This window comes from Rana temporaria, chromosome 5 (genome assembly GCF_905171775.1).
Source record: "Rana temporaria chromosome 5, aRanTem1.1, whole genome shotgun sequence".
Lineage (NCBI taxonomy): Eukaryota > Metazoa > Chordata > Amphibia > Anura > Ranidae > Rana > Rana temporaria.
This window is the reverse complement of record NC_053493.1, coordinates 23,224,662-23,239,230: the sequence shown is the minus strand read 5'-3', so window position 1 is coordinate 23,239,230 and position 14,569 is coordinate 23,224,662. Positions and strand designations below refer to the sequence as shown.

Here is a 14,569-nt window from a genome sequence, read left to right as displayed (position 1 = left end):
TCACTTACGACTTACGTAAACGACGTAAAATACGACGGCTGTTCCGACGTCCATACCCTAACATGACTTACACCTGCTATTGAGGTGGTTTATCTTTACACCGGACGTACGCCTTACGTAAACGGCGTAGATTACTGCGACGGGCGTAAGTACGTTCGTGAATCGGCGTATCTAGGTCATTTACATATTCGACGCGTAAATCAATGGAAGCGCCCCTTGCGGCCAGCGTAAATATGCGCCCAAGATACGGTCGGATGGAGCCGAAATTCAGGCGTATCTCCTTTGCAGAATCAAGCGCATAGATACGACGGCGCATCCGCGGACTTACGCGGTGTATCAGTAGATACGTCGGCGTAAGTCTTTGTGAATCCGGCTAAATATATACAAAATGGGGAACACAGAAGAGCAGGGAAAACTTAAAGGGGTTGTAAAGGTAAATGTTTTTTCACCTTAATGCATCCTATGCATTAAGGTGAACAAACATCCGATGGTACCGGGCCCCCCCCCCCGAACCCCCGTTTTACTTACCTGATCCCTCGAATGTCCTGGGCGCGTCCACGTGATCCTCTTCGGTTCCCAGCCTGGCCGTTGATTGGCTAGGCTGGACGGATTGATAGCAGCGCAGCCATTGACTGGCGCTGCTGTCAATCACATCGGATGACACGGCGCGCCGGGGGGCGGGGCCGAGTGATACAGTCGGTGGCTATGCCCGCTGCTGTATCACGAGGGCGCGCTCGCAAAAGCTTTCCACCATGCGAGCTCGCTCGCATGAAGGTAGAAAGCTTTTGCGAGGAGGAGCCGAGACAGCCGCCGAGGGACCCCAGAAGACAGGGTTAGGGGACACTGAATGAATGAATGACTTGTATAGCGCAACTCATGTGAACTGAATCTCCTCTGGGCGCTTTTTCCAGCCAGAGTCTGCTTGGCTGGTGCGGTCATTTTACTCCGTAGGATCGTGACACGCATTGGGACACACAGTCATACATATATATACTGGGCCAATTTGGACAAGATCCAATTTACCTACCAGCATGTCTTTGGAGTGTGGAAGGAAACCGGAGTACCCGGAGGAAACCCACGCATGCACAGGGAGAACATGCAAACTCCAGGCAGATGGTGTCGTGGTCGGGATTCGAACCAGCGACCCTTTTGCTGCTAGGCGAAAGTGCTACTCACTGCACCACTGTGCTGCCCTCTCTGTGGAAAACGAGCTGCACAGTGGAGGTAAGTATAACATGTTTGTTATTTAAAAAAAAAAAATGTTTGCCTTTAGTGTTCCTTTAAGTTGCAGGGAGCAGATAGGAAAGGAAAACTGGGATCAAGAACAAGGGAGAGCAGGTACAAGGCAGCAGGATACAGGGTATAGCAAACAGGGCAGGAGCAGGAACAGGGTAACAGCTATCAGTATCTGGCAGCAAGAAAAACACTTGAGCAAAGGGGGGCTAATGGGGGAGGGCCTAAATACCCTCCCAGCAGCCAGCATCAGGTGGAAACTGATTACTGGGATCAGCTGGCTGCTGGGAGATATCTGATGGTGGACACTGGAACTACAACCCTCAGTCCAGAGAGCCACAGTGCTACCAGCAGGTGATCAAGGTCCTCAAAGGGGGATTTGCAAGGTCCCATCACCTACCTCTCAAATCCCCCCCCCCCCCCCCAAACACACACACACATATGGATTCAACCAATTACTTTTTGGTTAATAAATCTTCATGATCCTTGCAATTTTTGGTGTGGCACCCTTACCTATACTGGATACCCATCACTTTTTCTCATCTCATAAAGTTGGGGGGCATACACAAATATGTATTTTAATATTTACTATGCACAGGGGAGGTTGTGGGAAGGTGCAGCATGATGTGGTGGTAGAAAACACACAGAGTCCATGTGCAGTAACAAGAATATACTTTTTCAGAAGTCCAGCAATGCAAACAGGCCCAGCGGGAAGGCAACCTGACTGGGAGCACTCAGAAGTTGTAACCGCAAAGTTGTAGTTGAGGAGCAGAATGCAGCCTGGTTATTCTGCACCAAAACGGGAAGGCTTCCATGAAGGATGGTGTGTCCTTGCGCTTTCCCTACTTCTCCAGAACCTATAACTGATGCAAAATACTGTCCCTGACAGATGGGTGACCTGTCTCTAGTCTAGCTACTCGCAAAATGTACGCCAAACTGGGGAGCCAGGTCTTAAATAGACTCTGCCTGACCCAAGATGGACACCATGGGGTGTCAGCATTCAATCGGATAGCTGCCTCCCTGTGACTGAGGAAACAGTAGAGGAACTAGGTTCCGCTCGACTTCCTCCTCCACTTGCATTGCCGCTGCGGACGAGCATAACCTGCAGTGGGGGAAATAGACTGCATCTGCCTACAGGGGGTGTTCAGGGAGGGGAGAGAGACTGTGGACAGAGTTTGGAGAAAAACTCAAGTTCAGCTTTATATCTTCTACTCAGTTTTTTATCTCACTTTCTCAGGTTTCTGATGCAAGCGGTTCCATGAAGATCACGGTGGCTTCAGAAGAGAGCCCCTTCTCCATGTCCATGCTCCTGACAGAGGAATGCTTCATTCTAGATGCTGGAGACAAGATCTTCATCTGGAAAGGTCGGTATACCAGAGATGGCCAAATTCGGCATGACTTTTTGGTCTGGTAATCGGCATGCGTCCCAACAGGCCCCCTGCTATAGATAGTTTCCTTGGCTTCCAGTGTAAGAAACCATTTGGTCATGATCCATCAAGAAAACGTCAGATCCCCAGCACTCCGATAACAAACAAAGACAATATAATTACCACCAATGATGCAGGGCCTCACTGGCTCCTTTTTTTGAGGTGCAAGCTTGAAAGGAACACAGTCACCTGGGGTGCTGGTGATCTGAACATAAATTGATGTATGTGATGGCGCCATTGGGGATCTCATTGGTATGGTTGTAAGAACGCACAATGGCAGTCCACACTTGGAGACCCATTGGAAAGCAATAGGTTTTTGAAATTGGACAGGAGGAGTGGAGGAGCTTTGGTGATGATGGTAGATCCCGAGCAGTATTGCTTCTTTTCTAAAGGGTCTGTACCCCTAAAACTGATATATCTATAGTAACCCTCTGACCCCCCCCCCCCCCCCCAAGGCAGGATGGCACCTCCAGAGGCAGGGGCAAGCTACCATGTCATCCCATTGCTAAAGTGGGGGACTGAGAAGGAATATTGGGCGCAAGTCACTTTTTTTCCTTTTCAGAGTTTTATTGCAGAACGGTTAGGGAGGTGAGGGTTTGGGGTCCCAGATATCATGCCGATCACTTACAGACTCTCCAGATACAGATCAGAGTCCAGCTTCACAGTGTCAGAACCTTTAGGCTGACCCGGAAACACTGTGGCCCAGATTCACGTAGATTCGCCTATCTTTAGGCGGGCGTAGCGCATCTCAGATACACTACGCCGCCGTAAATTAGAGCGGCAGGTCCCGTATTCTCAAAGAACTTGCGCTTTAGGTTACGCCGGCGTAGTGTAACTGGGCCGACGTAAGCCCGCCTAATTCAAATGTGGAAGTGGTGGGCGTGTTTTATGGAAATTATTCGTGACCCCACGTAATTGACGCTTTTAACGAACGGCGCATGCGCCGTCCGTGGACGTATCCCAGTGCGCATGCTCCAAATTATCCCGCAAAGACTCAATGCTTTTGACGTGAACGTAACTTACGCACAGCCCCATTCACGGACGACTTACGCAAACGACGTAAAATGTGAAAAATTTGACGCTGTTCCGACGTCCATACCTAACATTGGTACGCCTCATAGAGCAGGGGTAACTTTACGCCCAAAAAAGCCTTACGTAAACGACGTAAAAAAATGCGCCAGGCTCATTGCCATATTCGATGCGTAAATCGACGGAAGCGCCACCTAGCGGCCAGCGTAAATATGCAACTTAGATACAACGGCGTAAGAGACTTACGCCGGTCGGATCTAAGACAAATCTATGCGTAACTGATTCTAATAATCAGGCGCCAAGATACGATGCCTCACACTCAGGCCGAGTACTCACGAGCAGACATGTCCGATGAAACCGGTCCGCGGACCGTTTTCATCGGACATGTCTGCCTGGGGACTTCTGTTCGATGGCTGTACACACCATCGAACAGAAGTCCGCGCGTAAACAAAACGCGGGGCGTGTCCGCGGTGTCGCCGCTTCGATGACGCGGTGTCGCCGCGACAATGACGCGGCGACGTGGGTGGCCTGCCTTTAAAATGCTTCCACGCATGCGTCGAAGTCATTTGACGCATGCAAGGGATGGCGGGCGGCCGGACATGTACGGTAGGTCTGTACAGACGACCGTACATGTCCGGGCGGACAGGTTTCCAGTGGACTGTTTTAAAGCAAGTCCAGGAAACAGTTGTCCGCTGGAAACCTGTCCGATCCGCCCAAAAATGGTCCGCTCGGGCCTACACACGGCCAAACATGTCTGCTGAAACTGGTCCGCGGACCAGTTTCAGCAGACATGTTTGGTCGTGAGTACGGGGCCTCAGAGTTACGACGGCGTATCTGGAGATACGCCGGCGTAACTCCTTTGAGAATCTGGGCCTGTAAGCATGTTTCCAAATTTCAGTGCATCCTCCAAGTGAGTAACCAGGGCTTCTGAGAGAGCTGTGCCCGCGTCACGTGACACTCGAGCTGGTCTTTTTGTGAGTGTTGTAACGTCACTCCCAGGAGACCTTGCGCACAGTATCCAATTACGCCTCGTCGGGGAAAAGGAGCGACACGCCCACTCCTCGCAGGGAAGAAGACCCGGAAGTGAGGCTGAAGACAGGTAAGTGTTCAGATCGGAGAAAAAAAGACAACGATAGAGGTATGTATTAAGGCTGCAGACATGATTCGTATGAAGTTAAATTTGAGGGTGAACCTCCGCTTTAAGAACAGCTTATTGAACACCTTACTGAGGAGGAACAGGAAGTGAGAAATTCAGACAAAGAAAACAAAGAAGAAAAAAAACATTTAGAAGGGAAATGGAAGGAAAAGGTAAGTGAACCAACAATGCACTAGGTTAAAGGAACCTATTTAGAAAATAAAAAACAAACCTTTACAACCCCTTTAAGATATATGACTTTAGTACAACAGATGTCCTTACTCCACTTAACTTACCAACTTCCCCAAAACCTTAGTATCCCCCCAACCTCTGCCCATTAAATTGAGACCACACCATTGCTTGTTGGGGAAAAATAGGCCGTAGCAGCCTGATTTATTAAACATAATAGATTTTAACACAAACTGAGCAAGAACATCTGCTAACTTGAACTACCTGAAGTTGGTCCCCGCAGGCAAAGCCTCTATCCTTCCGTAAACTATCTATATATATATATAAACATATATATATATGCCCTTCTTGTTGCACTCCGGTCTTTGGATTCCTCTGCAGGCCTCAAGCCGAACAGGCTCAAAGGCGTCTCACGACCGTAGTGCTCCATACTCCATTCCTCAGCTAACCTCCGTTAACTGGCATCACCCTCATCATCGCCTGTCACCGACAGGTCATAAATTCCACTTTCAAAGTCTATTCCTTACCCGCAGGGACAAACCCACGCCACCAGCACCCAAAGGTAAAACCTTACCCTTGGGTGCCCCTCCACACCCTAATAGCCCTCTGAATCCCATCCTGTAACCCCAACACCCACATGTCAATACCAACTGGGCTAAGGTGGACCCCGTCTCCTCGCAGGTACCTCCAGGTCTCTTCCTCTAATTCTATATGTCGTACCACCAACCCCCCGTTCCTCACTACAAACTTGGCCACGTCCCTGTTGATTTTCCTCCGGGCCCTGTTGATTCCCGCTACAGATCTAGCCATACGCCATGCAGTCCGAGCCACAATGTCGGACCACACCACGATCATATCTGGAAAGGCCATCCGAAGTCTCAAGATATCAAACTTGATATCCCGAGTGATGTCCATCATTGCTCTGACCCCTAGGTCGTTGCCCCCCACGTGCAAGAGTAAGACGTCGGGGGGCCTGTCCAGCCGCGCAAAGCGATGTACTTCCGGGACCACCCTGCCCCAGAGCATTCCCGGAATCCCTAACCAGTGCACGCTCGCCTCTTCCCTCGGGAAACCCAACTGCCGACCGCTATGTCTAAGCTCAGCCCGTTTTGCCCCCCAAAAGACATAAGAATGTCCCATTATCCATACTAGTGCCGGGGTCCCACCTGAAAGAAAAAAGACAATTGCACCGGGTAATCCACCGCATAACCCATCAACACTCAAACATATAACACCACACCCCAGACTCCCTTCCCACCCCACTTGACGTGACCGTCCTATACATCCAATAGGTGGGGACGGACATAACTTTGAAACCTTCTCGATTCCCATCTGCCTATACGCTGTATGGCTTCCTTACCCAATCCCCAACGGGCCGCCTCTGAGGCCGCCCCTATCCTAAAGGAGTGGGAAGAAAAACCCTTGCAATCCAACCCCATGGCCAACACACACTTCCTAAAAACCGCCCCGAATTGATATTTCGACAATGACAACCCATCCCTATGTACCAGAAACGACCCCGCCGCCTCAGGACGTTCGGCCCCGAAGGCCCGTACCGCCTGAACCGGACATAAAGGAGACCCCGTAATTGAAAAGACATGTATGGACTTGCCCCGTCCCCCCTGGTCCGTCTTCGACTTCCGCAGCCAAATCGATACCCTGTCCTGCCCCCAAACCACATCCTGAAAGCCCAAGCCCCCTTGACCCTTGGTAGACGGGCTGACCAGCTCACTGATCCTGAAGGCCCCGAAGAAAGCTAACGTGAAAGCCGCCCTGAACAGCAAAAACTCATATTCCGAAGAACAAATGGCCGGCAATTTTTTCAGCATTCCTTCCAGCAGTGCAAACGACACCGGGCGCCTGGAGTCCCTGGTCGTTCCTGCCTTTCTATAACCTCTCAGCGCCTGCCGCACCCAGAAGTCCTTCGTAAAGTCCTGACAACCCCGCAATTTAAAAAGGAAAGTAAGACCTGCCATCTTCTTGTTCAGCGTGGCCACCGACGTGCCGTCCTCCATGTTCCTAGCCACGAAGTACAACACTAGCCATCGTGTCTCTGACCCGAACGGGTCCACAGCCACCATTCTCGCCAAAGCCTCCCATTCCAACCACACCTTGCTATACGCCCCCCAAGTTGCCTCACTCACCGACCTCCTGAGCCATTTTGATATCACGCCAACGCAACCCTCCACAGCCAATCCGGACAAGGCTCTCCGTGTCGTTCCGCCTCCGGGGCCAACTCTCGGAACCTGTCCCACTGAAATCGAGACAGCGCGTCAGCAATGACATTTTCAACCCCGGGCAGATGAACTGCATGGACAAAAATATTCAACTGTAGGCACCGTAGGACCAGGTGCTGCAACACCCGAACCACCGGCGGTGACGAAGCCGATACCCTGTTTATGACCTGAACCACTCCCAGGTTGTCCCCATGGAACCTGACCTTCCGATCCCTGAACTCCGAACCCCACAACTCAACCGCCAGTACCACTGGGAACAATTCCAGGAGCACCAAATTCTTAGTGAAACCCGCGTCCACCCATTCTTGCGGCCAAGGACCCGCACACCACCTGCCTTGGAAGAATGCCCCAAAGCCTGTGGCGCCCGCAGCGTCCGTGTACAGCTCCAAGTCAAAGTTACTGACCGGGCCCGCCATCCACAGTGCCCGGCCGTTGAATGACTCCAAGAAGGAGTGCCACACCCTCAGATCCTCCCTAAGAACCCTGCCTAGCGTAACAAAGTGGTTAGGGGAACTCACGCCCGCGGTCGCCGCCGACAGTCGTCGGCTAAACACCCGCCCCATGGGCAAAATCCGGCACGCGAAATTGAGCTTACCGAGCAACGACTGTAGCGCTCTCAGTTACACTTTCCTGACCCCCAGCATGCCCCTGATTTCCGCTTTCATCGCCTCAAGTTTGTCCTCCGGCAGGCGGCATTCCATCGCCATGGAATCCAATGTTATCCCCAGGAAAGTCATCTCCGTGCTTGGGCCTTCCGTCTTCTCGGGGGACAGAGGGACCCCGAAGCGCTCCGCCATGTGTTCCAGCGTTGCCAGCAGAATTGCCGCGATCCGTGACGCCGCTGGTCCAACGCACAGGAAGTCATCCAGATAGTGGATGATGGAACTCACCCCGGACACGTCCCTAACCACCCATTCCAAGAATGAGCTGAACATCTCAAACAGAGCGCAAGAGATGGAACACCCCATGGGCAGGCACTTGTCCACATAAAACTGCCCCTCCCAATGACACCCTAACAGCCGGAAGCTGTCCGGGTGCACTGGCAATAAGCGGAAAGCCGCTTCAATGTCCGATTTCGCCATTAAAGACCCCCGCCCATAATGCCGCACCCAATGGACAGCCGCATCGAATGAAGTGTAGCTCACCGTACACGCCTCCTGGTCTATAGCGTCATTAACCGACCCCCCCTTTGGAAAGGAGAGGTGGTGTATCAGCCTAAACTTGTTGTGTTCCTTTTTGGGCACTACCCCCAGCGGCGAAACCACTAGGTCCCCCAAGGGTACCACCGAAAAAGGACCACCCATGCGCCCCAGAGCTACCTCCTTCCGCAGCTTCTCCGAAACCACTTCTGGATGTAAGAGCGCAGACCGCAAGTTGCGCGGGACCGGGGGCACCACCCCCAGCGCGCACGGTATTTGAAAACCCTCTGAGAACCCCCTTTCCAGCGTCCGAGCTGCCCCCCTGTCCGGATACCTACCGAGAAACGGCCGCATCCTTTCCACCATCACCGGCGTCGTCCCTCTTGTTCGCAAAATCTCCGGAACGACCCTTTCCCTGTTTGAAGCACTTGGACAACGGGTGGGAGCCTCCGCAACCAGAGCACTCGTGTTTGTATCTGCAGGTGCCTCCGAATTTGCAAGTGCCGGAGCTAAACTGCCAACACACCCCTTTTGCCCGACCGGCCGGTTGTCCAAGGGAAGATGGACCCCCGGCCCCCCCTTGAAAGGACTGACCCGGAACCCTGGCCGCCGTCATCAAACACAGCCAGAGATTCATGTCCTTTTGATTGCAGCGCAGATCCTGCCGCACCGCCATCCGCTGCCGAAATTGTTCATCGTATCGCAGCCAAGCGGATCCTCCGTAGATCCTGTGTGCCTCCCCTATCGCATTCTGATATATGAAGAGCCCCGAGCAGCACTCTGGCTTTTTCTCCCCCACCACACACGCTAGTATGCTGAACGCCTGTAGCCAATTGGTAAATGTCCGTGGAATCAAGCGATACCTGCGCCGCTCCTCCTCCTCCTTCTTGGATTCGTCCGGCTTCCCCCTGTCCAGGTTGAACTTTTCTAACGGGAGTAACGCGAAAATCTCCACGTACTCCCCCTTCCATATCTTCTCCCTGACCTCTGCCTTCAAATGTGTCCCTAACGACGCCTCATAGCATAGGTACACCTCACACTTAGCCGCGTCCGCGAGGCGGATTATTTCCTGTCGTGCCGCCTCACTTGCCACCGCCCCTTTTTCCCCAGCCGCTGCTGCTGGAGCCGCAGCTGCTCCCGAACCCCCGCTTACCGCGGGGGCGGATGCCACCACCGGCCCAGCCGTCACAACCGCCGGCAGAGTGTTAGGCGCAGCGACCGCCCCTCCCCCCACCGGAACCGCAGGGGGGACCCAGGCCGCAACCGGGCCCGCACTCGCCCCATCTGAGCCTTCAAACCTGCCCACCAACTCTTTTATTCCTGCCAAAAAACCTGCAAAACCACCCCCCACAGGGACCCCCCCCCCTCCCGTTGACACCGCCTGAGATCCCCCTGCCCGAGCCTCCGCCCCCACAGAGCTGCCCCCCCCCCCCCCCCGCTGCCCCCCAGAAGCCAACATACCCCTCCCCACAGTAGAATGTAAAGACAAAATTGACTTACCGGGCTGCCTAGGTGATGACCCACCAGCCGATCGTCCTGTCTCCACCGCCGCTGCAACCGTCATAGGTGGTTGGTCGTCCTCCGAATCCGTCAGCTCCCCTTCCGACCGTAACGTGGCTGGGTCCTCTTCCTCTGCTGATTGCACCCCAGGGGAAGGATCCCTGGCTGCCGTGGGCCTGGCGTCAGCCTGGTCACTCCTCCGCGCACCAGACCCGTTCGCCGATTTCTGCGCCGCTTTTCGTGGGCCTGGGGGGGTCTCCCCAGCCCTGCTGCCCCCAACTATGTCGCCGGTAGTCCCTTCCCCCTCCGTCCGCACCGCGGCAAGGCTGTGGGCCGCGGAAATGGAAGGCCCAGCAGCCGGGCCTCTAGGTCTCCCCCGCTGAGGCGCCGCACCCCCCACGGTGGAGCGGGGGGCGGGGCCCGCCGAATACTGCTCTGCACGCCGCGCGGGCCCAGGTGCTGCTCTAGGGCTGGCCGAACGGCTGGCTGCCGCGCCACGGCCCCGGTTGGGATTCCTCCCGTTCCCCCCCCCCGTGGTCAATGATGCGCGCTTGGCGGGAGGGCCCGGAGGGGCCCGCGAACGGGGGCTCCCTTGTTTTCTCGTAGCCCTGGGGGATGAATCCGGGGAGAAACGTTCCGGCGGGCGAGACCGCCGGGCGCGCCCTGTGTCCCTCCCCCCGCGTCCTCAATAGCTGCCGGCCTACCGAATATAGGCCGCAGCTGGTCCCGAAGCCACTCTGGGCCGTGCGCCGCCGCCTCCGCCTGCAATTGGGCCAGCATGAGCTCCACCTCTGACATCCTGGGAACTTTCCTCTGCGCTGTGTTGCCGGGAGGGCGGGAGCCAAACCTTAAATAAACTCCTCTCTCCGCCCCCCCGGTTGCTAACAGCCAATAGTTGTTCTGCTGTCCCCTGTGACGTCAGTCATGCCAGCCCTCCACCGAGTCCACTGCGTTCCCCTGCTCTGGGCTTATCTTGAGAGCTGGCCCATAAAACCATGGAGAGACAAAAACAACAGATTGTATATATATACCCAAAAGCTTTGTAAATTTAGCCTATATACCCACATCATTTTTTTAAAAGTTAAAATATTAAATAAAAAATTTAAAAAATATAAAAAAAAAATGTTTACCGCACCTTAATTACAGGTATATCAGGTAAAAAAAAAAAAAAAGAATAAATGCTTAAAGCTAATTTATTGCTTTTCAAAAAACAAAAGTAATGCTCCTGCAAGTACAAGCCTCCAGTAAAGTCACCCAGCCAGGAGAGTCATCCCCCTACTTCACTCAGTGGTTTCTCCTGCCAGCCCCTACTTCACCATGAGTTGGAAGAAACCACTTTGCATAGTGGGGGGGGGGGTCATTTGACACTCCCAGAAGGGCAGAATACTGAAAACTTTGCTGTATTAGAGTGGGATTCAGATTCACCTCCCCACAGAGAGACATAGGTATCAATAGATTTTTTGCAGAAGTAAAATTTTCATTTTTTTGGAAAGTGAGAGTCACCTTAAAAGATAAATAAATGGTGTCTAATATATGGCTTGAATGTTTTAGGCAAACAGTCCAATAATGAGGAGAAAAAGACGGCACTGAAGACAGCAGAAAGTTTTATTAAGCAGATGAACTATTCCCCCAATACACAGGTAACTACACTAGTCTATGAGGCTGGACATTGGAAGAAAGTTGGACATGTGACCTCCCCCAATGTTCAGATGGCTCTATAAGCATATACAGTGGAACCCTGGATTACGAGCATAATCCGTTCCAGGCAGGGGTCAAGTCCTGGGGAAAAAAGTGTGGGAACTCCCACCCAAGATCCACTCCCCCACCAAAAAAAAAAAAAAAAAATTGATACACTCATATGCATAATTACTAAACTCAGGGCTTTTTTTCAGGGGGAACTCAGTTCCACCACCTCTGGCTCAGACCCTTTGGTGCCTGCTCACCACAATCACTTGTAAACACAGAAGTCTGGTTTCTGTGTTTACAAGTGACAGCTCTGCACTCTGTGTGTAACCCCCCCTGAACTCTGCACTCTGTATGTAATGCAATCCTGGTATTTAATGCCCCTTTAAGACCCTTCTACTGTTTGTGAAATTTGAATGGGGTCGTGTTTGAGTTCCTGCACCTATTTTCTGAGAAAAAAATCTCTGACTAAACCGCATGTTTTTTTTTTTTAACCACTGTACCTTAGTAATCCTTTATGTTACTGCCCGCTTCCTGTACATGGATTAATCGGGTAGCAAGTTCTAAATCCCGCGATAACTCACGGCAGACCTCCGTAATGTCTCCTGGGAACAATGACAAAAGCTCCCAGGAGACATTGCGGCATCGAGGAAGTGACGGAATACCCGCACACTACCCGATGATTCCATATACAGGAAGCGGCCAGTAACATAAAGGATTACTAAGGTTCCCCTGCCCCTGATAGAAACTCGAGCTGGGCATCGCCGCTTAGTGAAGGATTGGCTCGGGCGGTTTGGCTGCTCTAGTCCTGCAAAAGGAACTGAGTTTCTGCTGTGAAAAAAGTGCAGGAACTCCGTTCCTACGCGTTCCCGCAGGACTTAAGCCCTGGTTCCAGGAGAGTTTCCCTATAGAAGTCAATTGGCCCAGATTCAGGTAGTATTTGCCCCTTTTTTACGGAGGCACAGGGCAGCATTTTTGCCCTGCGCCCCCGCAAATTATCTGCGCTGCGCGCGATTCACGGAGCAGTAGCTCTGTAAATTGCGTGTGCGCTCTTTAAACTTGCCCTGCGTAAGGGCGCCTAATGTAAATGATCCCGTAGGGGGCGGGAATCATTTAAATTAGGCGCGCTCCCACGCCAAGCGTAGAGCGCATGCTCCGTCGGGAAACTTTCCCGACGTGCATTGCGGCAAATGACGTCCATTTGCTTCCAAGTGAATGTGAATGGCGTCCAGCGCCATTCACGAATCACTTACGCAAACGACGTGAAATTCAAATTTCACGACGTGGGAACGGCGGGTATACTTTGGCATTGGCTGCCCCTACTATTAGAAGGGGCAGCCTTACGCTAAAGACGCCGTACGGAAACTCCGTAACTTGCGTACGCAGGGCCCGCGCAACATTGTGAATCGGTGTTAGTATGCAATTTGCATACTATACACTGAGCACAATGGGAGCGCCCCCTAGCGGCCATCGCAAGAATGCAGCTTAAATTCTGCGTGGCATAAAAGCCTTATGCCACGCAGATTTTAGCCTGCAGTCGGCGTTACGATGTTCCTGAATCAGGAGCATTCGTAACGCCGGAGCAAGTCAGCAATTGCGCTGTGTAACTATGGTTACGCAGGCGCGATTGCTCTCTGAATCTGGGCCAATGGAAACGAAAATAATCTGTTCTGCATTGACTTCTATGGCATGCAATACCGCATTGTGGCCAGATGTGGGAGGGGGGGCGCCAGAGAGCCTTGGAAATACTCGGGGTCGGCTTGGCTGATCTCGGAAACCCTTGGAAAGGGTTCCATTGCTTGAAGTGGTTGTAAACTCTTCCATACCCAGTGCAGTGACTGGCCTCATGTGATACACAGAGATGAAACAAACACCAGAAGATAAAAGAGTACAAATTAATTTATCGGTGTTGTGTTTAAAGACATCCAATGCATTTCGGGAGTCAAAGGAACTCCCCCCTTCATCAGGGCTATAACAACATATAATATAATGTAAATATACAAGTACACTCACCGGCCACTTTATTAGAAATTAAGAATTTGTGGATTTTCAATTTTCCGAATTTTCAAATTTCCTACTTTTCAAATTTCAAATTTCCAAAAAATGTCTAATTTTCAAATTTCTGAATATTCTGAAAAATTCGAAAATTCAGAAATTCGAAAATTCAGAGGCCCGGATTCAGATAGCAGTTACGATGGTGTATCTCTGGATACGCCGTCATAACTCTGAGTTGCGCGGTCATATCTATGCGCCTGATTCATAGAATCAGTTACGCATAGATTTCCCTAAGATCCGACCGGCGTAGGTGTCTTACACCGTCGTATCTTAGTTGCATATTTACGCTGGCCGCTAGGTGGCGCTTCCGTATATTTACGCAAGGAATATGCAAATTAGGTAGATACGCCGATTCAGAAACATACGTCCGCCCGGCGCATTTTTTTACGCCGTTTACATTAGGCTTTTTCCGGGGTAAAGTTACCCCTGCTATATGAGGGGCATCCTATGTTAAGTATGGACGTCGGGCCTGCGTCGAATTTTCCGTCGATTACGTTGTTTGCGTAAGTCGTTCGCGAATAGGGCTGTACGTAAGTTACGTTCGCGTCTAAAGCATTGACGATTTGCGGCGTAATTTCGAGCATGCGCACTGGGATTCTTTCACGAACGGCGCATGCGCCATTCGTTAAAAAAAATTCAAATACGTGGGGTCACAATTAATTTAGAAAAAAACACGCCCACATCATCCACATTTGAATTAGGTGGGCTTACGCCGGACCACATACACTACGCCGCCGTAACTTAGGGCGCAAGTTCTTTATGAATACGGAACTTGCGCCCTAAGTTACGGCGGCGTAACGTATCTGAGATACGTTATGCCCGCCGATAGATACACCATTGTATCTGAATCCGGCCCAGAATTTGTAAATTTTCGAATTTCCAATTTCCGAATGTTCGAATTTCCGAAATGAAGAATTTTTCGGATTTTCAGAAAAACGAACT

General features: G+C 51.8%; 1 protein-coding gene and 1 long non-coding RNA gene across 2 annotated transcripts in view; one reads left to right on the top strand and one right to left on the bottom strand.

The window, feature by feature from the left end:
• LOC120939861 (adseverin-like) overlaps positions 1-14,569 on the top strand; it is a 109,019-nt gene that overhangs the window by 35,656 nt on the left and 58,794 nt on the right. The window contains exons 6-7 of the mRNA XM_040352264.1: positions 2,471-2,597; positions 11,441-11,529. Of these exons, the coding sequence (XP_040208198.1) occupies positions 2,471-2,597; positions 11,441-11,529 (216 nt within the window). The remainder of the gene's footprint in view (positions 1-2,470; positions 2,598-11,440; positions 11,530-14,569) is intronic.
• LOC120939862 overlaps positions 1-14,569 on the bottom strand; it is a 101,602-nt gene that overhangs the window by 28,668 nt on the left and 58,365 nt on the right. The gene's annotated exons all lie outside the window — the stretch shown is intronic.